Here is a 24,929-nt window from a genome sequence, read left to right as displayed (position 1 = left end):
ACAAAAGCAAACAAAAACATGAAAAATAAACACACACTCCATTTTGTGCATTTCTGTTAAACACATTTTGTTCCTACTTTGACTTTGACCTGAGGGAAGTTGACAAGCCAGATTTCTTCGGCCCCACACTGTAGTCTCAGAAGAAGGACTGATGATGGTTTTTAGTGCAGTCACGTGAACTTGTCCTCATGTCACTAAACATGAGTCACAGACCAGCAGTACAACACTGCCTTGTTTAGTAGTAGAAAGTAATCATCTTGATAGCCTAATGATAACTTAATTCTTAAAAGGCAAAACGAATATTGTTGCTCTGAAAGAAACTACCCCTCATTTTTAACTAGTTAAATAATTTATTTGAGTCCAGTATCAAACATATTTATCAAAGCTGAATCCTTCCTAATCCTCATTTTAAATGTTCATCATTTGGAAGTAACTAAACTTAAACATAAGTACCAGTCAGAGATTCTGTTCAGATTAACATGAAACTGTCTGCTAAAATCCCTGATGAATCAAGAGCTCGCAGCAGGAATAGAAGCTCTAACCTAAAGGTACTTGAAGGTTCTGAAATGGCATTTGACATGAGCCAGAAAAGGCAAAAAGAAATCATTGGACTAAGCAGGTTAGTCAAAGGAGCAGCAACATCGGGAAAGTTCTTGCAGAGGATTGTTCTGGACCAGAATCTTACCTCTCAACTGAGGATCATTAACAACAGTCTCAGACCAGATGAAAACCTGTGGTTAGCCTCACAAGAGTACTCGCTCATCACAGAACCAGACCTGCATGGATCAAGTTTTAAAAATGTGCATCCACCTGCCCCTGTGATGCTCCCTACTGGAAACAACTCATTAGTCACAATTATCTCCAAGCCATATCCAAAATTGCAACAACACATAAATATGGGGGATGGGTAAAAAGCCATGACCTATCTTGTGACACCATTACCCACTTCAAAGTGCTTCAAGTTTTTTTTGCACACTTGAAACATGTACAAACATGAATTCAACTCAACAGCAACTGTAGGGTTTTGGAAGAATAACTAAGTTGCTCCTCAGCGTACTGACATTTATTTGCCCTTGAGGTTGCTGAGCAAAAAAACCCACAAAGTATCATCCATGGTCCCTTGTTTATACTGGGGCATTTTGTTCTTAAATCATTTATCTAGCCAACAGAAAGCCAGTATGCAGCTTCGTCCTCAATTTCTGTCAGCAAGGCAGCAAGGATAGTGTCAAATAGAGGCATTCAAGGTGCTCCAACCAAACAGCAGTCCGGTGAATGGTCACAGTTTTTGGATGCCTCATCTGTTCATATATCCCAAGAAACTATGCTGTTGCTATAAGGAAGTTGCACATCCTATGCATGTCAATCTACGTCAGACAGTTGCCGGCACAGGCAGGAATGGATTAGCAGCCACATGGCTCGCTCAGGCCTCGGTGTCAAACATACCCTGTATCAGTTTGCCAATTCTATCAACACACATTGTTTGAATCTGATGTCAAACCTTTTTCAAATGTTCACTTTTACCAGCTGGGTTACAGTCTCCTTGTCCTCACCATTTGGTGTTCTCGAAAAAGTATCTATCAGTGGACGCAGCACACATGCTCCTGCAGCTGCAACAATTTGTCGTCCTTGCAGCAAGCAAAAGCTTATAACTTTTGCCACGTTTTTCAAACATGAAAGCCATTGACATCATTCTCTTCATCTCTGATGTGACCAAATTTCCCTGAGATGACTTGATCTTGAACAAGGCACACAAAAACAAAAAGTTCATTCTTTCCGGTTTTAATGACACTAAACTAAATATCTTATTTGATTCATTACAAGGCAGGTGGTAAATTTGTGAAGACTAGGGAAGGGTGTTCTATAGTTGAAGAAAAATGCACTCAACTTGCTGGAAATGTCAGAAAGAAACTGGGACTTTGATTCATATGTTGTATGACAACCCGGTCTCACGGGGATTCGTGAAACTGTCACGTAAGTTTTAGTTTCGGTTTCGTGCGCACCAACACGATTTCGTCATGTTTTTCGTGCCGCTCACCACGAAATGTTTTTCGCTGTGGTAATCACATCTGAAAGTGGTTTATACCGGCGGATTCATGACGATCTAAGCTGTCCATCGGCGTATACTGCTTGTGTGATTGTGTTTGCGGCCGCCGGCCGCCGGACATTCTTGAAATTCCTATGCAAATTGGTAAGTGTACCACCGGCTTATGGTTAGGTTATGGTTAGGTTATGGTTAGGGTTATGGTTAGGATTATGTTTAGGGACGATGTCATGCAAAATATAGCGTTGGATTCGCCACGGTTTTACATTAAAAATATAATATACACATTCTTTTGAAATACGTTCTGAGTGGCACGAAAAGTCCGCCGTTTAAAATACATTGGTGTGCATTTCGTGGTGAGCGGCACGAAAAACATGACGAAATCGTGTTGGTGCACACGAAACCGAAACTAAAACTTACGTGACAGTTTCACAAATCCTCGTGAGATCGGGCTGTGTATGAATGTGAAAAAAAATGTTGATCTCTGGAATGGGATTGTGAATCTCTTAAGTTCTATTCTTCAAAGTGATTTCGCTATGTCACCAGATTGATGTATCTTTGGTCTGCTGCCAGAAAACATCAATATAACTAAAAGACACAAGTTATGGGTACGTTTGGCAACTATATCAGAATGTCGCATTATTCTGAGACATTGGAAATCATCCACGTCTTGCTCATTTAAGGAATGGACTGAGCTACTGACAAAAAATGCCCTTTACGAACGAGTTACTTTCAGTGTTAGGGGGAAAGAAGAACTCTTCAACCAGATTTGGGGGCCTTTTCTGAACTATATAGAGAACATGTCCATGCAATTGTGTATATATAGCTTTTCTGTATGACCAGAGGTCAATGTCAATTGTTATATGTTTGTAGGCACTTTTTTCTTTTCTTTCTTTTTGTTTGTTTGTTTGTTGTGTTCATACTGTAAAAGAACAGAGAGCTGAACTGTTATGGGACTATTGTATTTGCAGTGATGCAGAAGTTAAATATGTCCTGCTGTCTGTGAAAAATAGTAATTAAAAAAAAAGAAAAAGAAAAATGCACTCAACTTGGGTTTATTTGAAATATAACAGAAAACTATAGTCAAAAAATTACAAAAAGTACTAGTGGAGCCAGGGATTTTTGGAGCTGTCGGTGTTATTGCACTTCAAAGTGCTGCCACACTGGCTTCACTTTTCAGTCTATGATGCCTAAACACAATCAATTTGCTAAACAAAAGCTTTACAAAACATTGAAGTACAGAGTCAGCAGGAATCCTTAAGCTGCATCTACAGCTGATCTGAGCCCAGTTTCACTATACAGGCCAAATGCCCAAATGCTGAGCACCTGCAGCACATCACATGTTGACAGACATGCAGACACAGACACAGCAAGGAGCCTGTGGTTAACAAAAGTCAAAGTAAACAGCTACTGTATACACAACACAGAGTTTAATGGTACTTATCCAGGTTGTTTTCTCCTGACTAGATCCTTGCTTGTGTTGTATCTACTCTCAGATGTACATCGTGTTGGATAAAAGCGTCTGCTAAATGAAGTTGTAGAACTGTTGAATTGTAGCAGAGTAGTCATCATACTCAAGTCAGGCTAAAATTGACACTATTCTGTTTCAGAAATATGTCTAAAACACTACATTAAAAACTGTCAAGTACTAAAACCTCCCTAGATCGTTTAAACGTTTGGTCAGATTCACAATTCCATTGAGTAAATTAATCAACCCAAAGCTTGAAATAACTCTTTCAGTGTAATATATTTGCCGCTTTATCAAGTTTTATTATTATCAAAATATCACAACACAAGAGTCTCTCCAAAAACATCAGCATAAAAAAGATGAACTATTTATTCCCTCTGTGTGACATTGTTAAAAAAAAGTCAGACTCATATACAGAGTGTGGTGTAAAGAGTCATAGTTTCAACTATGAGGTCTAGTGACAGCAGGTCAAGAGGTGAAAAAGGCTGTCATGGCCCCTTTCCAAAAAAATCAAACAGTCCACTGCAGGGTCGTCTGCACTGTTAAGCCTCTGTGGTTCACACACTAAAGAACGTGTAAATTCTAAACTTATATTTTTATACAACGTAAGTATAGCTCATGGACTGCATAAAAAAGATGAACAAAGCCACTGTGACAGCAGCTCTTGGTTTCTGGACTGAGAAACTGAAGTCAGCAGTTTGACACTTTCTTGTCACTATGTTAGATTTTTTTGGAGCGAGAAGAGAGCATATTTATAAAAGAAGATGAACATGGAGAGCAGTGAGGAGCATGAATGACTGTGAGGCTGAGGACACACTGCACGTCACCTTTCCCTGCTGCCGCTGTGTGTACTGACACTGTTGCTACCAACGTTAGTGTCCACAAGTCCAGGTAAACTCTACAGTTATCCAAGTCACAGCAGCTTGTACACTTGTCCACATCTGGAATATTACATATAAAAGGAGTAACTTACATTACTGTACCTGAAGCTACTGTGTGTAAATTGGTTCAAACTTGAGGTCAAACCTGTTCTAACATGGTGTTTTAAAGTTGTTCTGTAAGTCTCAGGTTACATTTTCAAGCTTAATGAGTGTTCACGGTGACAGTGATTCAAAACTGGGTTTGTCATCGTCCTGGATCAGTTAACTGTTAGCTGTAACCAAGTTTCCTATTGATCAGCTGTAATGGATCAATAATGTTATTATAGTTTTTAAAGTGTTGCAGTCTCGGCTTGTTTTTCATTCATGATCAGCAGACAGAAACTAATGCTCATTATACACCACCGAACACTGCCACTGATGAATACGTGTTCAGTGAATGAAGCTCAGTTCATTTGTGTGAATGTGAGTTTATATTACCATTCTTTAGTTCAGTATCAGTGTCAGACTGTGGCCTAATTGTACACTGACAGTCATTAAAAACTTTGAGACCATATTTTTCAACATAATTTATATTTTGAAGCCCGAAACTGGATTTTCTTCACATGAATCATTTGTTTAGCATATTGGCATACAGAAACAAAAATCTAAAGTTTCAAGAATGATTTCAAAATAAAGAATTAAGAAAACGGCACCTGCCAAACACAAAGTCACAACAGTCAATACCGAGTATGGCCTCCATTTGCTTCGATGCAGGCAGCAATCCGTCGGCGCATGCTTTGGACCAGGCTTCTGACTGTGGGTTGGCTACATCACTGTAGCTCAAACCGGCCTCCACCATACCCAGTGCCCGGAGACATTGTTCATGTGATAGACGCGGCATGATGCTGTTCCCTGGACTAACAATGGTGGCCTTTTTTGGGCCTTTATATAGGTCTTCAAAACCCATTCTCAAATTGTGCAGATACTCACTGAGTATTGCTTGGTGTGTATTTGGTTCACTTTTGCAAAGTGACCAACCCATGTGCAATGAATCATGACAAAATGAAAACTCATCATTATCTCAACTACCAGGGCACTAGATCATCAGTAAATCCACAATGAATAATTACAACCCCCCTACAAGTAGAATTCTGCGTACATTTCTACCTCAAAGTTTCTATTGACTGTTAGTATAGACGTTTGTTCATTTCAGTGACAACGTGTATGTTTTGGAGCCAGCACCTGGAGGCACAAAGTGCTATTGCAGGTTCTGACACTTCATGGTTGACTTCAGTTTTCAGGGTTGCTTGCTACGTCCATATTCCTTAGACCTGGAGTCTATGGTAAGGCTGTGCTAAAGTAGAGGATTTCAGGGCAGCTTCCGGTGCTTTGTTAAAAACTGTTGTGTGAAGTTGTTATTGAGGTCTGTGCAAAGTTGTGAATCTGTATTCAGGAGTGTGGAAGTACTTATTCAAGTTTTGATTTCTTTAAGTGTTGACTTCCTCATTCAGTTGCTTAACAACAACACTTACTGTACATCATCACCTCCACATTAACATAAAAAATGAAGACAACACAGTTACCACAATCAGACACTATAAAACTATAATGTCTGTTGTGATGAGTGACATCCACCAGCTACTATTACTCAGTGGGTTAGTATGACAACATGTAAAATGCATACACCTTTGAAAGGAACTGCAATAAGAATCTTTTGCTATCTTAAGCTAGCTATTGCAGACTCTCAGTTGAGCCATTACCCTGTATTTGTGGGACATAACAGTGAATTATTTTTTTCAATCACAAGCTGTATATAGAAACTTCTCCATATATGGCCCCATTAATTTGTGTAAATCTAGGAAATGCCCTAAACTGTCCACTGAAGTGCAAAACGTGGCCTTTCAGGAAATATCAAAGACATCGAAAAAGCAGATAAGCCAATTGGAAAACTAGTACTGAAGCAGTCTACACATGGGCTCAATGGGGTCATTTTTACCATAGGATTTAATGTGATTTATTTAGCCTTTATTTTACCAGGTAAAATTGCTTGAGAACCAGTTCTCATTTGCAAACATGACCTGGCCAAGAGACGCCAGTAGGAATAAATACACATGTATGTTAGGATTCTGCCTCAGCTCCTGTCTCTCTCCCAGTCGCTCACCCACTGTCTGCCTGTACTCAGCCGCCTAATTGCTGTCATTGGCACCAGCTGCAGCTAATCAGTTCACCTCTCTCACCTGTTCACCTCAATTCTTCCCCTCAGTCTCTGCCGGATCATTGCCTCAGCCACATGTGTCACAACTCTGTCCCTCACAAGATTCTACTTTTGGACTGCATCAGTTTTTGGACTCATCTGCTTTCCTCTAATGGACTTACCTTTTGGACTCTGCTCTTGGATTACCTCTGCCTGTGTGCCTCCCTGATTATTTGTTTCCTCCGGTGTGAGTACTTCCCCCTTAGTTTGGTTATGTTTTTGCATTTTTGTACTACTGCATTAGTTTAATTTGGTTCTGGTCCCGCTTCCCTAGTTCTGTTCCTGATTATTGGTTTTTGAGTTTCTTTTAAATAAAACCCCTTTTTTCATTATAACCATTGAGTCTGTCTGTTTGTCTGCATCTGCAAAATGTAACAATGTAAACTAGAGATGTAAACAGACACACATAAACATAATAAAGAGCAAAAGTAAACAAGTAAGAAGCATGGGAGCATATGCATGTGAGTGAAAAAAGATGTGCATGAGGTGTTGAAAATGTATGTATATAAGTGTGTGTCTAAGTCCAGAGTTATCAGCAGGAGCAACAGTCAACTACAATCTGTTGGATTTTAAGCTTGAAGATGGTGAGTGGAGTCGAAGCTGAAAATTTGAGGGTGTTTTCTATGGTGTTCCAGTCGTTAGCCGCTGCAAAGTGAAAGGAGTTACGGTCAAAAATAGTAGAAGTATTATTGATGAGGGGCTTGATGTATTCACTAGACCTAGTGCAATGTAAATTATGGGTGATGTGAAGAAGAGAGGTCAGATAGGCCCAGAATTGACTTGTAAACAAAATGAAACCAGTGGCAAAGCTGTAGGGTATGAAGGGAGTTCCACCCCACCAATTTATGAGCTCACAGTAGTGAGTGTGAAAGGCTGCGTTAGTGGCAAAGTGGATGGCTTAGTAATAAAGAGTGTCCAATTTTATAGTATCTCACACTGCAACACAAAAAACAGAAAATAAAGAAAAGCATGCTCTTCCCCTTTTAAAGGATATTCTGAGTCAAGGGACTTGCATGAGAGTGATTTTCAAAGAAAAAATAAAGAGAAAACCGATCAAAGCTTCTGTTGCCAAGATATCGTGACTTCTCAGGCAGATCCTTCCTGGCTGGTAAATACCAGTATCTCTTACACTTCAGTTGGTAATGCAGATTTTCTCGTCACAACTTGCCTCCAGAGAAAAAGATCATAGTACGGCTGTGTGTTCTTTAACTTAAAAATACAAGGGCACATTAATATTTAGACTTTTTAGACAGGTTTGATGTGAATGATCTTTAAACACACAAGGGCTGCGACCAATGGTCAATTTAATGTTTATTGAAGAGAACAGAAGACTAACGATTCACTGATCTATCTACAACAAATAAAATAGCAGATGAATGCCTAATATGATTTTCCCACAGTCCAAAGTGACACTTTCAGATATGCTGCTTAATGTAACTTGGGGTTAAATTGGACTGAGGCCTGACAGAGCTGACCTACACCTCCTGATTTCCAAATCATGCCTTGACCAATGTCCTTCAGTAATGTAGCATCAACAACACCAACTCATACACAACTCTTGAAATCCACTTTCAGGCACTGTGTCACAATGACCAATTAAATATAAAATGACAAACTCCTTCTCTCACATAGTTGCAGGATCCATACTATCTTTACACAGAGAGAGGGGCTGTGCGCAGTTTACGTACCCAACACCCTGGACAGGCCACCTGTCTGTCACAGGGAGACATATAGAGACAAACACACCTACAGACAATTTAGAATCATCAATTAACCTCGGCATGTTTCTGGATGTAAGAGGAAGACGGAGTACCTGGAGAAAACCCACGCATGCAAAGTCCATGCAGAAAAAGATCTCATGTCGAGGTTTAAACCTAGCAAGTTCTACTTGTGAGATGACAGTGTTAACCAAGAAGTCTTTCCAAAAACAGAACTACTGTTACTCTGAACGATCCACATCAGTGTGTCCACTTTCAGTGGGATTACTTCTGAAATAACTGTCTCTATTTTTACTGTCTGTAGTCTGGTCTATGAATCCTGACTGCACCGGGCAAGAGCTCCCATTTTTTTCCCATACTCAGTTCACTGTGATGTGTGACAAACAAAAGCATCAACTTCTCAAAACTGTAAAGATGGAATAGGAATTATTCTGCATTTTTGCTTAAAATGTCAATGAAAAAAATAATGGCTCTATTTTGTTAATTATTACCTAAATGCATTTCTAATTTTAGCTAATTAATGAAGATTACTGACTGCTTGTGAATCCAGCAGGGCATAGATTAGCATGAACTGTGATTACAGGCTCATTTAAAAGAGCAGAATTTCATGTACAGCCACTGAGCACATATCACTAGTAATTTAAAGCTTGTGTCCGGAGTTTCCGTTTGTTTTCAATTTATGTATCATTGTTTAACAAAGCTTAAATGTGTTAGTCTAGTTCGATACTATAATATAATGTTAGTATGATGCGATATGAAAATTTATTCCTGAGCTCCACCTTCCTCTCATAGACCCCCATGTTATTCCAAAAAGCGCCGATCGCGGCCGACCAATCAAGTTCGAGCTTCAGCTTTGACATGCTGTCAATCAACGGTTACGCGCACAGCAAGCAAGCCCATGCAGAGGTGGGCGAGCTACGCACTACGCAACCGTGAACACATTTGTTTTGCTTGTGGAGGAGCTGAGAGAGCATCAGGGATCAGCAACTTCCAGAAAAGTTACCAATCCCACGGCTTGTCAGGCCAAGAGACTGCAGGACGTTTTTTGGCTCGGGGTGCTCACGTCGCTCCCCTACCACGGCCTCCATAGCCCGCCTGACGGCTTCGTTTAGATGCCCGACCTCTGGAGGAAGATGTTGGGGCGTCTGGGACATACTCTTCGTCAGAGGAGTCATGCAATTCTGAACTCTAGATAGAAATAAATAAACAATGTAACACATATACACGCGTAAATGCACTAAGTTTGATAAACAACGTCATCGAGAGGGATACACGAGTGTAATCATATATTGAAACTTTACTCGTTCTTCCTAGCAGATTCATGTTATTTTGGTATTAGGACAAGTTAGACTCAATACAGAATTCTAATGTAATTCCTTTATTATTTACTAAATGTACTAAATGTAGAAGAGAGGAAAACAGCAAAACAGGCAAGATGCTGCAGCACTCCGGGCACTCCTGTCAGATACTGCGCGCGTGCACAAATAAAGGGGCGAAATCAGAGGGAGGGAGGGACCAACAGTGTTTTGGGAGACGCTGCGATTCAAACTCCAGACACGAGCTTTAAAGCTCTACATGCATTGGCAAAAAAAAAGCATTGTGGGTTGATCTATACACCGCTTAATCCTTATTTGGGTTGCGGGGGAATGATATCTTAGGACTGAGTGCCTGGAGAAAACCCAAACTCCACACAGAAAGATTCCAGGCCAGGATGCAAACCAGGGATCTTCTAGCTGTGAAGTAACCGTGCTAACCACAGATGCAGCCTGGTTTGGACTGCTTATCACTTTCTATTTAAAGTGGCCGAAGTAAATCAAATCTAGAGCTCACATCATTCCTTTACAATGCAGGCCTTGGACACTTGCAGTGAACTTAATGAACATTAAGTCCAACCCAAATGCTTTTGCTCCACTGGGCCTGCCTTTGAATACCATTCATGAGAGCATAGTCATTCAGTGTGTGCATTAGTGATAATTGCCGCTACAGATGTCTCCAGGACAGGACCCATGACAATCATTACATACATGGTCAGCTCAAATGACTGCAATTATGTGAGCTGACCATGATCATTTTGTAAAATTATTAGACTGTGTCGTTGTTTCTCTCTCTGGTGTCCATGATGTGCAGGTGAAGGAGAAAATGTCTGTGACACTGACTTTCTTTATAAGTATTTAATTAAAAGAAAGAGCAGCATCAGTACAGACAGAGCCTGCCTGGAAGGAGTCGGCCAATTGAATCCCCGCTGGACAATAGCCAGCGATCACTTTTATAGGTTTTCAACATATTGGAGGGGTCATAACATATGGTTCTTTATTGCCTACCATATGGGGAAAGCAGCAAGCATCCCCAAACAAACCCCCCTTCTCTACAGCAGCTGAAAAATCCCTAAATCAACATTTTGGACAGAAGAACCCCCATAAAAACACCTCCAACAGGGCTCTGTAAACAGGAGAACACTTTCCCATGGCATGGGTAGAATTAGTCAAACATCTAATGCAGGTTCCATCTGTGGTCAGAGACACCAGAGCAGACACTACATATAACAAGCAACTCATATCAGATACTAGAACAAACAAAACAGATTCCATTCTACTAACTTATTAGGTAATACATGTAGCAGATCAGATACCACAACTGCTTTCTATCACCTGTATAAAAACAGCTGTGTGAAACAAACAGAAATGTCATATTTCAATCATTATTTCCACATAATTCTTTAGCTTAGGGCAAAGTGTCAGAGCTTCATTAGCTTACAAGACTAAAATGGTTTACACTATAACACAAGTCAAGAACTGCTATCAGAAACTCTGAGGTGACAACAAGTCCAGAGCTGATAAATAACAACTCACCGACTCATGAAAATTAATGTAACTCATGCATACACGGTCAAAAATGCTTGAAGAAGATATCAAAGTACTTCCAGCTTGCTGTTTTCAATATCATTATTGGAAGACAAGGCATGATGTGGAAAAGCAAGAAAACTTTTAGAAAAAACTGCATGTTTTTTTTTTTAAAGCTAAAATACTCATTAGGCTGCAGACAAGCTGCAGGAAGGTTGAACTGATAAAGAAACAGTGAAACATCAGTCACCACTCAGCAGTGATGTACAAACAACGTCTACAGCTATCAGAAGAAAATCACTTCATCACAAACAAAGGAAATCTGGATCAACCAGTGATCAATAGGCAAAAGTATTTTCAGAGGAAAATGGAGCAGCATTTGATAAAAGAGAAACTTCCCAGTGATTTACATGGAGGTTCAAATCTTCAAGTGGTACAAGAAACACCAGAGAAACGGAGGGAATACGGATTCCACCAAATATCGACCTATTCTCTAAGCAATTTACATCACTGATGCAGAGACATTCTGTAGACAGCTATGAATTGCTTTAAGAATAGAATATGATGTTTTATGGGACTAATAATAAATCTTAGAAAACACTCTGTAATAATGAATGCATGAACGGGTTAAGTCCTGTAAGGCGTGTCACAGTCAAAGAAAGAGCAAGATCCCAACTGGTTATTACTCCGTCAAGGAAACGCGGAGGAGTTATGTGGTGATCAGTGCTGGTTTCTCTGTCTGTCTGTTTGTCTGTTAGCAACATTACTCAAAAACAGACAAATGGATTTCGCTGAAATTTTCAGGGAAGGTCAGAAATGACACAAGGAGCAAGTGATTAGATTATGGTAACGATGCGGCTTATAGTCTGGATCCACGGATTTGTTCAAGATTTCTAGTAGCACGGTGTCACTGTAACTATGACTACAAATGAACGCTACGTAAGCTGCCTGCTGACGATCACATGATTGCGATCCAATTGCAAATCGACCACAAATTGTTGAAAGATTTCATCCTTTGGAAAGGATACAACGACCTAGCAGCCTTGGCGGAGTACTGCACTCTCTTTTCTGGTTTTCTCCTGTTGTCACTGACTGACTGTAAACACATACTCACACACACACACACACACACACACACACACACACACACACACACACACACACACACACACACACAAAATTCTCGAAGGAGATGCACACCAAAAGAGCTGCTGGTTGGCTTGCTCACTTTTGGAGCTCTGCTGCATTTCCAGAAATCAAACAGAAATCAGTCTGTGAAAATGTTTAGCTTACCTGGAGTGGAGAGGCTCAGTGAGGAGATTCACCTCAGGGTGGGAACCTTTAGCAAGATCTAGCTAACTAGAATTTGATGGTACAGTAGAGTTCTGGTGGGTAATGCCAGTCTCACGCTTTCCTCTGTGTCCAGACAGGCTGGTTTGTATCTGCAGCATGCTTTTCTGAGTCAGAATCAGGTGCACACTGACAAACCCCGCCTCTTTAACTGCCTCTGTCACTGTCTGCTGGTGCACTATTTCAACACACTCCACCTCAGCAATGCTGGCTTTACCAGTCTGACGAGCACATCAGTCCAGCCTGTCAGCCTTCTAACAACACGCAGAGAGCTGAGAAGGACTCTACACCACATTCACACACATTGCTCCAATAGTATGAGAACATAGTAGCACATAAATGGAATAACAGAGTGACCTACATTCAGATCCACAAATATTTGGACACTGACACAATTTTCAGCATTTCAGCTCTGTACACCACCACAATGGATTTGAGCTGAAACAATCAAGATGTGCTTTAAGTACAGGCTTTTAGCTATAATTTGAGGGTATTTACACCCAAATCAAGTGAATGGTGTCCTTTTAGATGTGCCCTCCAACTTTTTAAGGAACCTAAAGTAATTGGACAAATAAACCTAATCATAAATCAAATTGTCACTTTTAATATTTGGTTGCAAATCCTTTGCAGTCAATGACAGTTTGAAATCTGGAATCCACAGACATCACCAGATGCTGGGTTTGGTCTCTGGTGATGGTCTGCCAGGCTCTACTGCTGCTCTCTTCACTTCCTGTTTGTTCTTTGGGCATTTTCCCTTCAGTTTTGTCTTTAGCAAGTCAGATACAGCTCAATTGGATTCAGGTCAGATGACTGACTTTGCCATTGCATAACATTCCACAACTTTGCCTTAAAAAACTCTTTGGTTGCTTTCGCAGTATGCTTTGTATCATTGTCCATCTGCACCATGAAGCGCTGTTCAATGAATTCTGAAGCAGTTGGCTGGATGTGAGCATATATTGGCTGAAACACTTCAGAATTCATCCTGCTGCTTTTGCCAGCAGTCAGATCATCACTAAGTAGAAGAGAACCAGTTCCACTGGCAGTCATACAAGCCCACACCATGATACTACCACCACCATGCTTCACTGATGAGCTGGTTTGCTTCGGATCTTGAATGATTCCTTCCCTTCTACAGACTCTTCTTTCTCCATCATTCTGGTACAAGTTCATCTTTGTCTCATCTGTCCAAAGGATGTTGTTCCCCAGCTCCACAGGCTCTTGTAGATGTTTTTTTTTTTGTTTATTCTAATCTGGCCTTCCTGTTTTTGAGGCTCACTAATGGATTACAACTTGCGGTAAACCCTCTCTATTCTCTCTGGTGAAGTCTTCTCCTAATTGTTGACTTTGACACAGATATGCCTACCTCCTGGAGAGTATTCTTGATCTGTCCAACTGTTGTGAAGGATTTTTCTTGAGCTGGGAAAGGATTCTTCTGCCATCCACCACACTTGTCCCTCTCAACCCGCCCGGCCAGCAGGCAGATGGGTCCCCCCTATATAGAGCCAGGTTCTGCTCGAGGTTTCTTCCCTGTTAAAAGGGTGTTTTCCTTGCCACTGTCGCCTTTGGGCTTGCTCTGGGGGTCAGGCATATGGATTCTGTAAAGCGTCTTAAGACAATTTGACTGTAATTGACGCTATATAAATAAAATTGAATTGAATTGAATTGAAATTAAATTGTTGTCTGTGGTCTTCCAGGTTTTTGTCGCCACTGAGCTCACAGCGTGTTCTTTCGTTTTTAAAAAGCACCAAACAGTTGATTTAGCCACAAGTACTGTTTTCACTATCTCTCTGATGGTTTTGATTTTTCAGCCTAATGATGGCTTGCTTCACTGATAGACAGCTCTTTGGCTTTCATATTGAGAGTTGACCTCACCAGATTCCATAGGAAAATACCACACTAGAAATGAAGACTGCTATTGCTATTATATTAGTGGAAAAACACAAAATGAATAATAATACTATTGCATGTAACTCAAAAAATATTTTCTGACACTAAACTAATGACTTTTGTACTGTATGTATGGGCTTGACAAAAACTAAGCCTTGTCTTTATTGCCAAAGATTGAAAATTATTTTTTTTAAAGCAGCCCTAGCAACACCAGCTCAAATGCAAAGACTAGATACAGATATTTAAAATATCTGTATTGCAAATAAAAGAGGGAACATGTTTGAAAACATATTGTCTGTCATTGTACTGAAATGTCCACCAGAGGGCTACATAAAAACAAGCTGCTTTGAAACAAACACTTTTCCAGGGTTCACAAATAAGAAACATTTAATATAATAAAATAAAAAATAAATAAAATAAAAAATATAGTGGAATGCAATGGGGTTGAGTGTAAAGCCTATATTTATACAGTCTTTCACAGCTAGATGAGTTATGTTTAATTAATGAAGCTGTTTGCATCTATGACATCGAGGCTAACACTGACTGCAGGTTCTGTAGTAACAGTACTAATGACTTTACATTATGCTGCAACAAATGCTTCTTTCTTTTTTCATGTTTGTACCTGTATTTTTATTTGATTTTTTAGTAAAAAAAAAAAAAAAGTTTCTAATTATTGTGCTTTTTTCCATATTAAACCAGATAGTCTTTGTCTAATTTTAACCAAAAGTTGCTGTCTTAACATGGAATGGCCCTGGCTCAGGTGGTACAGCAGGTTGTCCAATAATTGAAATCCAGTTTTTTCCTCATATAAAAACTGACATAATGGAGGCCATTCTGTGTCTTGTAAGTTTTCTTTCTTCAACCACAATTAAAACGATCCAAACACAGGTCTCTTTCTTCATCACTTACAGCAGGGCTTATACTTTTGATTGTAAAGGTGCACCCAGAGCTGTATTTACTAGAAATATGCAATGGACAGAGGTCAACAACAGCCTGCTCTACATACTCTTAGTCCTGAAATGGTAAATAATGCAAAGTTGTACATCTCACCTGGTCCCTCATGCAGTCCTGGTGTCCCATGATAATGGCAGCATGGTGAGGATATTTATGCCTCAGGTGGTCCAGGAACACCTCCTTCTTCCGTTCCACATCAGACTGCTGCATCATCAGGCTGTCCAGCTGGCTGTCTCTGCCACTGGCACCAGCAGTGGGGGCATAGCTTCGAGGTAAGGTGCTGGGAGAGCATGGAGCTGAAACAGAGGAGGAAAAATAGGGCTTACTTAGAGGAGTATTGTTTATGTGCTGCTTCTTCTACAGCAGAAACTCCGAAGAAGAGGGAGTTTCTTGGTTCTTATTAGATAGATGAGAGATGAAAAGGGTGAAGAAACAGGTTGTAAGCACAGAGAAAAACAGAGGGATGAAAGAGAAGGGGATACAGGACAGGACAAGAACAGACAGGAGCAGAGAGGACAGAAGAACGCATATGACAGGATGACCTCTTACACTGCACCATCCTTTCTGTTTGACAGGACAAAACTAAATATGATGTGAAGCTGTGAATTTCTCTGTGTCTTATAAACTCACTTCAGTTGAAGCAGCGTATACAATGACAACATTAATCTGCTGCGTTTATATTTATATCAATTATATAGAACACATTTTGGTTTTCTATACTGTCCAATAAAACAATACACATGGAAAAATGGACATTAAACATACCTCGCAGAAATCTGTATATGCTTTTTTTTTCATATTTATGTCCACATACACTTTGGACACATCCTGTCATTTAATGGTTTTTCTTTATTTCATGACTATTTACATGGTAGGCATCAAAACTATGAATGAACACATATGGAATTATGTAGTAAAAAAGTGTGAAATAAGTTAAAACTTGTTTTCTATTTTAGATTCTTTAAAACAGCCACTCTTTGCTTTGGTTACTGCTTTGCAAACTCTTGGCATTCTCTGGATGAACTTCATGAGGTAGTCATGTGCGTGTGTGTTGATTCGTGCGTACAGATCAGTTGCTGTGCAGCGTCCATGTTGTTACTGTGTATTGGTGTGTACAGGAGTGCTGTAATAATGGAACAATGTGCAGCTCTGCAGATGATGAGAACAACAGTTGCAGGAAGAATTACGGTAAAAATACGACACAGTATCTATTTAGCTACAGATGGCGCATGTCCACATACAGACTGAGAGAGATTGTAACTGATACAAAAACAGTGTGAACAGGGAATTACGGGAGTCTATGTAGGCTAAGTAGGAGAAGCTTGAAGAAAAGTGCTCTCATGAGGATTAGATTTGATTCTATCCAAGTTGAAATTTGCCTGCACATGCGTGAAGTGACTTAATGTTAACAGCCACAAGCAGTTTGTTCCGTTAATGGTAACACAGACGTACAAACACTGACAAATACTTGTGTCTTTTTTACTAAAAGAGGATTTACAGCTTCGTAGATCAAACGATGACTGCAGAGATGGTGATAACTTAACACCTTTTGTATTACATGCTCCAATATTAAAGGATATCCGATTAATTAGTGTAGCTTTAAGATACACACAATAAAGTACAATGAAAAGCTTTCGAAAGGAGCAATAACATCTTCAAATCAAATCTAATACTGACTGGCAACCAGTGAAAGGCAGCAGGGATTAGTGTCAGGTGGCCACTTCTTTTACAAGCTGTTACAAGCCTGGAAGCAGTGTTTCACAGCCACCGCCATGACAGAAATACATTTTCTTCTGTTCATGCTATAATGGGGAACTGTGTGGTTGAACAAAGAAACTTTAATTTCTTTTTAACAAGATCCTGTTGATGTCATAGCAAGATTTTCACTGCTTTTGTAGTGTATTTTTCTGGATGACTGAGAATCTCCACAGACATTTTCTTGTTGTTTTTCTTTTTATTAAAATGGCAATATGTCACTTTATGTTGCTGTTGTACAAAACCTTGTAATCCTTTCACAAATGTAACATGCCCCAGGTTGTTTCAATTTTACCTGGTGGGTTGGTACACTGATCAGCCATGGCATTAAAATCCCTGCCATTATTGTGCACCGAACCACGCTGAACCATCAGACCATGGACTTGGGACCTCAGGATGTGTCTTATAGTTTCTTGCACTGATATGCTGGCAGCGAAACCTTTGAGTAATTTGGGTTATTTTGTGTTGCATCCATAGATCAGATTTGTTCCAGCGCATCACATGGATGCAGGATGTAATTTGAACCTAGGGAGTTTGGAGGCCTGGTCAACATTTTGGGCTCATATTCCTCTAGCCTCCTAAATAATTATTTATTGACACATATAAGGTTCTACCATCGTCTCTCAGGTAGGCTGAACAAAAAGCAAAACCATCTTTTAGGTTTTTGGAGAGAAACTACGAAAAGAAGGAATAAAGGCCAATAATGTCCAGTCCATTATTTCAACCCCATACAGAAACCATCCATACCTCTCACAAATTAACAGAAAATGGATGATGGCATCATACAATCTACCAAATATGACCACAGTTTAAATGTCATCAATCCATGCCTTATCTTCTTTTCAGCTCACTACTACAGCTGCTGTGACTGATGCCATCAATAGAACGGTGTGGCATTTCACATCAGCATCTCAAACCTGCAGGCTCTAGCATACACACATACATACACACAAACACTGCAAAAAAAAAAAAAAAATGACACCCTGAATTCACAGCAGAAGTGTCACATCGGTGGTGCAGAAACACTGCACAAGTAACCATCCATACACAGGACGTTGACTCTTGCCTCAGTTCTAAATTCAAATACACTCTGAATGTGCAATGCTGTTCTGTAGAAGTTAGCAGAGTAGAAGAATTGGGAAGTGAAGTGTCCTCTTGCTCGATGGCTGTTTCACTTTGGTTTACACTCTGAATCCTGTTACCTACCAGAAAAAATAAGTTTACATGCCTGTGCTTCTTTATTTATCCAGTTATTATTGTGATTAGTTCATCGAAAATTATGTAACGATAGAGACTTTGTAACTTTTTTAACTGAAAAGAAAAATGTAAAGACTGATGAAGAAAGAAGTGAAGCTATTACTTTGCTGGAGTTTCATCTGTCTTTATAATATTGTTATTCGATATGCATAACTATGTAACAAACATAACAAGCACTCAGAGTGCAAGTACTCTGCCAAGGCTGTTCATTCCCCATATGGCATTGTCAGAAATGCAGCATTTTTTTTTATAGAAATGGAGCATTTGTTTGTTAGTTATAGATGATCAGAAATCCTTGCAACATAGAATGTGACCATTTAGTATAAATTCACCCACAAACAAAATGACCTTACACTGAGTACAAGCATGTGTTATGCATGTGTATGTTATGTATGGATACCAAATTGCGTGACCTAAATATGTAGCAGACAGCGGGAATGGACGGGACTCGGAAGCGCCCCCACAGTTTAATCAATTGTTCCTTGTATCATTTCTGATGGATAAGTCCCAATAAGTCCACAATGTTGATTGGTAGTAGGCTCACAATCATGTGATCATCAGCAAAAAGCTGATGTACTGTTCACTTGTAGTCATAGTTACAGTGATGCCGTATCTTGCAATGACACCAAAATCTTTAACAGATTTGTGGATCCAGACTATAAGCTGCATCACTTGGTCCTTGTGTCATTTCTGACCTTTCCTGAAACGTTAATTCAAATCCATCAGTCTGTTTTTGAATAATGTTGCTAACAGACAGACAGACAGACAAACCAACACCGATCATCATATAACTCTGTCACGTTCCTTGGCTGAATAATTGTAGAGCTCCAGATCCACTCTTGTTTTGATATATTATCATATCGCATCATATCATACAGACATTAACATATATAGTTGTTAATATATCTATACAATGACAAGTTTATGAGTAATTTAACACAAAGTGTGTCCGTAGGGCTACACCATAGTCTGGATAGGTTCAAGCTGAGTGCAGAGGTTAGAGAGATATTGTGGAACAAAGGAAAAACATTGTAGTAAGTTCTGAAGCTAACCAGTAGCCAGGTGTAATGTAGCCACATCTGATCTGTCTTGTTAACACTAAGCAGAACAGAGCAGCATTTAAGATTAGGTGAAGTCTGCCCACTGTCCTTTTAGGTACACTAGTGGGGGGGGGCTCAGTCCAAGCAACAAAAAATGAATGTACACTACCATGCAAAAAATTGGGGTCTATTAAAAAATATCCTTATTTCTGAAGATGAAGATAATATTAAGTGAATCAGAAATACAGTCTAGACATTGTTAATTTAGTAAATGACTATTCTAGCTGGAAACAGCTGATTTTTAAATGGAATATCTCCATAGGGATACAGAGGAACATTTCCAGCAACCATCACTCCTGTGCTCTAATGCTACATTGTGTTAGCTAATGGTGTTGAAAGGCTAATTGATGATTAGAAATTATGTTAGCAGACGAATAAAAGTGTGACTTTTCATGGAAAACAGGAAATTATCTGGGTGACCTCAAACTTGAACTGTAATGTATATACACAGTCTTCTGTATCACCCAGCGCTGACAAGTAGGCTCATACTCAATATACTGAAATATATTCTTTAAGTCAGAGAAAAGAGGCATCAAGAATTTGTGACAACTTCTCATTAAGCTGAAATAATTTGTGGGACATTCAAGTATTTGATGCTTTCAACCGGTGACCTGACAGGATAAAGTCATCAGCATATTATAGTAGCATACAGAGTATTTTGTTTGAGCATTATGTGGCTAAGGGACAGTGGATAGACAGTGAAGAGCGATAGACCAAGTGCTAAGCCCTGAGGAACTCCACATACAGTGCTGACATTTTTAAAGATGAAGATCCCAAGAGACACCAGAAAATGTCATCCTTTTAGACACGATGCCAAGCAGTTAGATCCTGTCCCAGAAAGTCATCAGTTCTCAAGTCCTTCAGTTAAGATGTTAGGCCAATTGTATGAAATGCTACACTCACATGATGGAGTTTGACCCACAAAATGAACTTGCTGCTTTGATTCTTCTGGTGTAAATGCAATACAAGAAGTATTTTTAATACATTCTTATGATACACAAATTGCACTATCATTTGCATGTGTAAAATGTGCTAACATTGTATTTTCACAGAAGGTTTACAGATTAACATGGATTCCATGGTGATCTGGAAAACCTTATCGTATGGAAAACATATTGATAGTAAATCTGAAAAGCATTTTGCAGAGGAAATTTAAAACCTATCATCTATTTTTTCTTAACTTAACTTGTAGTGTGCAGACGTAGGTAGAGACACTCACTTCATCTTCTTGACATTTAAAGCTGTCCTGGAGCTCTGGCTGTGCTGTCCAGAATGAGGACACTTTGTGACTGGCTGCATGGAAAATTACTTTTTAAGATAGCTGTAAGGTTTTATTTCATTGTGTGTGGTCATGACGAAACACTGATAATAAGATTAGCCATATAATCCATATAAGCATCACTGAGATATGAATCTTAGTAATTAAAACCTGTATTTTGAAAATAGGAAATCTAAACTGTTAGTTTTTGATGTTACATGACAGCAAATAACTTTTTTCATCAAAGAAAACATTAAATGAATCAGAAATACAGTCCAGATATTGTTAATGTGGTAAATGACTATTCTAGATGGAAATGGCTGATTTTTAATGGAATATCTACATAGGAGTGCAGAGGAACATTTCCAGCAACCATCACTCCTATGTTCTAATGATACATTGTCTTGGCTAATGGTTCTGAAAGGCTAATTGATGATTACAAAACTCTTGTTCAAATATGTTAGCACATGAATACGAGTGTGACTTTTCATGGAAAACATGAAATTGTCTGGGTGACCCCAAACTTTTGAACAGCAGTGTATGACAGGATTTCAGCTATATATCATCTAGTCATAAAAATCCAAGTCATACAAACTATGAGTGAGTGAACAAAGCAGAATAAAATGTAACAGTATTCACTTGTTGATTAAGGAATGAGCATACTCCGAGCTGATTGAGCAAAATCTGGTCATTTGTTCTGAAACTGAAAGCCGAGCTTTCATCTCAGGGTTAATCATCATCAACTGTCAACATTGGCCAACAGCAGCATGTCTTTCATCTTTTAGTGCAGGTTCCAGCTTAGTAGCAAACAAAACTTTTGAATTCACATTGTAATAACATTCAAACCAGAGGAGCTGGTTCAGCAGCTCTATCACTGACTGCTGCCAAGACAAACTGTATGGCTGCAGTCCTGAGATGACAGCTGTCACTGTGGCTGTAGCCATTGTGATTTTGGCTGCAGCATATGAATTTTTACTGGTTGTAACATTAATTACATATAGCATCATTGCTTCCATATCTGCAGAATGTTTCCTAAAATTGGCACAGTGTTATAATTGGACAGCACCAACACACCAACTCAGGTCAGGACAACACATTGCAAGGGGATGCAAAACTTATATAAAAGTACTCTTTGAATGTATATATTTTTTAAATTTACCTTACATTCCCCCCTGACTGATTATTCATTTATCAATTTTCTTTCAAAAAAGAATAAGAGTGGGGTGTAGAGCAGCATGAGAAATAGTGTGTAAGAACAGTTGAACTATATTTGTTGGCTTTCTGACACAAACTGGTTTCTTTAGAACAGTCCATAGATTCCTGATGAAATTTAAGTCATAACTTTAGTGTGGCCAGTCTAAAACTTTAATTCTAACCAGATGTACCCAATTCTTTACCATTTTTGATGTATGTTTTGGATCATTGTCTTGTTGGAACATCCATCCAACTGCCTGCAAGACACAACCTGCCTGCTGGTGATTTTAGATTTTCCTGAAGAATATATAGAAGTAATCCTCCTACTTCATTTTTCCATTTGCTTTGTGTAAAGCAGCAATTCCACTGACAGCAATGTCAGTGCTGTACCCAGAGCAGAATACCACCACCAAGATGTTTTACAATAGGCATGCTATTCTTGGAATGAAAGGCTTCGACTTCCTCCAAAGGCCTTTTCTTTATCTTTGCCTTTAAGATTTGCTGCAAATGTCAGTAAAACCTTAAGGTGCCATTCCTACAGGAAGATCTTCCTTCTTGTATGGTGACCTCTCAGCTTTCGGCAATGGAAGGCGTGCATGATTGTGGACACTGGCATCAATGTTCTAGCAGCTTCCAAATCATTGCAGACCTGCTTTTTTTTGATGATTCTTGGTTGACTCTTCCTCATCCTGACCAATTGTCCCTCAGCAGCAGGTGATAGTTTGTGTTTTCTTCCTGATCGTGGCAGTGACACAACTGTATCATGCACTTCATATTCATAAAGAACAGCTGGCACAGTTGGTTTTGGGATCTGTAGCTGCCTTGAAATGGCTCCAAGTGATTTTCCTAACTTGTTCAAGTCAATGACATTTCAGACCTGTGCCGAGCTCCTTAGACTTCCTCATTGTAGTCTTTGTAGCTAAGTCTGAGTGTGTCAAATGGGAGCTTACTGTATTTAAATTGGCTCAGGGAGTCACCAGCTGCAGTCAACTGTAATCACTCACAAGAAGCTAAGAGGTGATTTCACTCATAAAATTTGTACACAGCTTTCTATGTCACTAAACTGATACCTTGAAGGACTGCATGTATATTTTTGACCCAGCAGATTTTGCCATATTTCCAGGAGACTTACAATGAATCTATGCATGATTGTTTTTGTGACAAAGGACAAACATTTCAATGTTTCCATCATAGATATTTAAGAATTATAGGAGGCACTGGAAACTAAAGGCTTTCATGATATTTATGGTCTCTTCAAGTTTATGTAAGTTTTTGCTGTTGTGTTGGATCATTGCAGGATGAACTGTATATTCTGTTATTTTAGGAATGCCTGTAACCTAGTTTTGGATCCTGCACCAATATTTTGTAAGCATGATCAGGTTAATGCATTATGTGCTTAAGTTAATGCTGACACACAGTTTCATTTTAAACCACTAGGATTCATTGCATTTTCTAACAAAGCTGCTTTTTTCCCCTCTTTGCATTAAACATTCCCACAGCATCCTCTCTACAGTGACACGCAGCCCACAACATATGCTGTCAGACTGTAAACTTAATCCATTCAGAGCATCTCTCACCACACTCATTTCCAAATGAGGTTTAAGCTGCACCCAGTTTAGTGGTATATTAGCACCGTTTCTCTTTCCGCAGACATGTCTCACACAGCGTATTTAGACAGGAAACCCATTTTCACTTTGTAATAAACATATAAGATTTAATTAATTATTTTATGAATGAATATTTGAAAACTGCAGTAATATTTTTCAATGAGTGACAGATCAGATGACTATGTCTAATGTGAAAGTTAACATTCATAGTGATGGATCCACAAATAATTATCATTGACGCTGCAGCGGCACTCTTTTTTTTTGGCCTCTTTGAATTAACTTTTTTCAGGTTATTACTGAGTCTGGATTACATGCTCCTTGTGGATACTCAATCTGGGATGTCTGCATTTACTGAGGAATTGTGTAAAAACTGAAAATTCTCTCCTTTTCTCTTTAATGCATGTGTTTGTGGCTGCAACCTCCTGTCGGATGCCTTGATGGTGCTTTGTTCCACTGTTCCGCAGGTTACTTAGTTCTGGTAGCATGAAAAACTCTATGATGTCAGCTTTATATTTATTGGATGTTATTTTTATTTTATCCTCTTTCATGGTTAATTAATTGCAAGGCAACACTGATGTAGGCAGCTGTGTACTGTCCGCCAGTCTAGCCTTCCTTAACCCTTGCCTCAGGTTTATTCTGGTCCAGCTCTCCGTTTAAAGGGTTAGATTCTATCTGCCTATTAGAATTTACCTAACAGGACTCAGCAGAATAATTAAGCTGGTGTCGAGGAACACTCGCCTAGGTTCTGACTGCCTTACATCCAAACGTCCTACCCCTCTTATCTGATAAATACTCTCTTACTAAGCAGCCCCCTAAGTAGTAGAATTGATTTATCATTCACGTTTGTTAGCGGCAGCTTTCCTCTTATGACTGCTTGCACTTGGTGCTATTCCTAGTTTGGTTTTAGAGGTTTGGAAAAAACTAACCTCAGGGGTAATGTTTAAATATCCTTATTGGACTAAGTAACCTTTAAGAATCATTAGATTCAATGCACACAATCAACTTAACTTTTTACTACTATGCAGAATAGGTGTGTCATAATAACTACATAAAACTTCTCTTTAAATGCAAAGTAGCGTTTTATTAAGCAATTTTAGCTGGGGCACAGCATAAATTCATGATTAAACAATTAATTATTACTGATAACTAAAAGCTAAACTAAATTAAACTGAGCTGAGCGTACCTAACAATCTTCTCTAATTAGTAATTTAGGAGAGAGGGTGGACAGTGCGGCTGCTGCCGTCTCACCCGGTCTTGACCTGCATCTGGGAGAGCTACTCAGTCGACCAGTAGACTCGGTACGATGTCTTCCTTGTGGGCGAAGAGTGTTCTTCCTCAGCAGGGGGAGCGGAGAAGTCCTGTAGCTAATTGTGGCCTGGCAGTTAT

At 39.3% G+C, this 24,929-nt stretch overlaps 1 protein-coding gene across 5 annotated transcripts in view; it reads right to left on the bottom strand.

The window, feature by feature from the left end:
* si:ch211-207d6.2 (sickle tail protein) overlaps positions 1-24,929 on the bottom strand; it is a 122,399-nt gene that overhangs the window by 63,879 nt on the left and 33,591 nt on the right. For all 5 annotated transcript variants that reach the window (XM_051953285.1, XM_022209750.2, XM_022209751.2 and 2 more), the window contains exon 2: positions 15,469-15,668. In XM_051953285.1, coding sequence (XP_051809245.1) covers positions 15,469-15,668 — 200 coding nt within the window. The remainder of the gene's footprint in view (positions 1-15,468; positions 15,669-24,929) is intronic.

The sequence above is a fragment of the Acanthochromis polyacanthus genome, chromosome 9 (genome assembly GCF_021347895.1).
Source record: "Acanthochromis polyacanthus isolate Apoly-LR-REF ecotype Palm Island chromosome 9, KAUST_Apoly_ChrSc, whole genome shotgun sequence".
In the NCBI taxonomy this organism is placed as follows: domain Eukaryota; kingdom Metazoa; phylum Chordata; class Actinopteri; family Pomacentridae; genus Acanthochromis; species Acanthochromis polyacanthus.
Note: the sequence above shows the minus strand (reverse complement) of the source record. Positions and strands in the feature narration are given on the sequence as shown.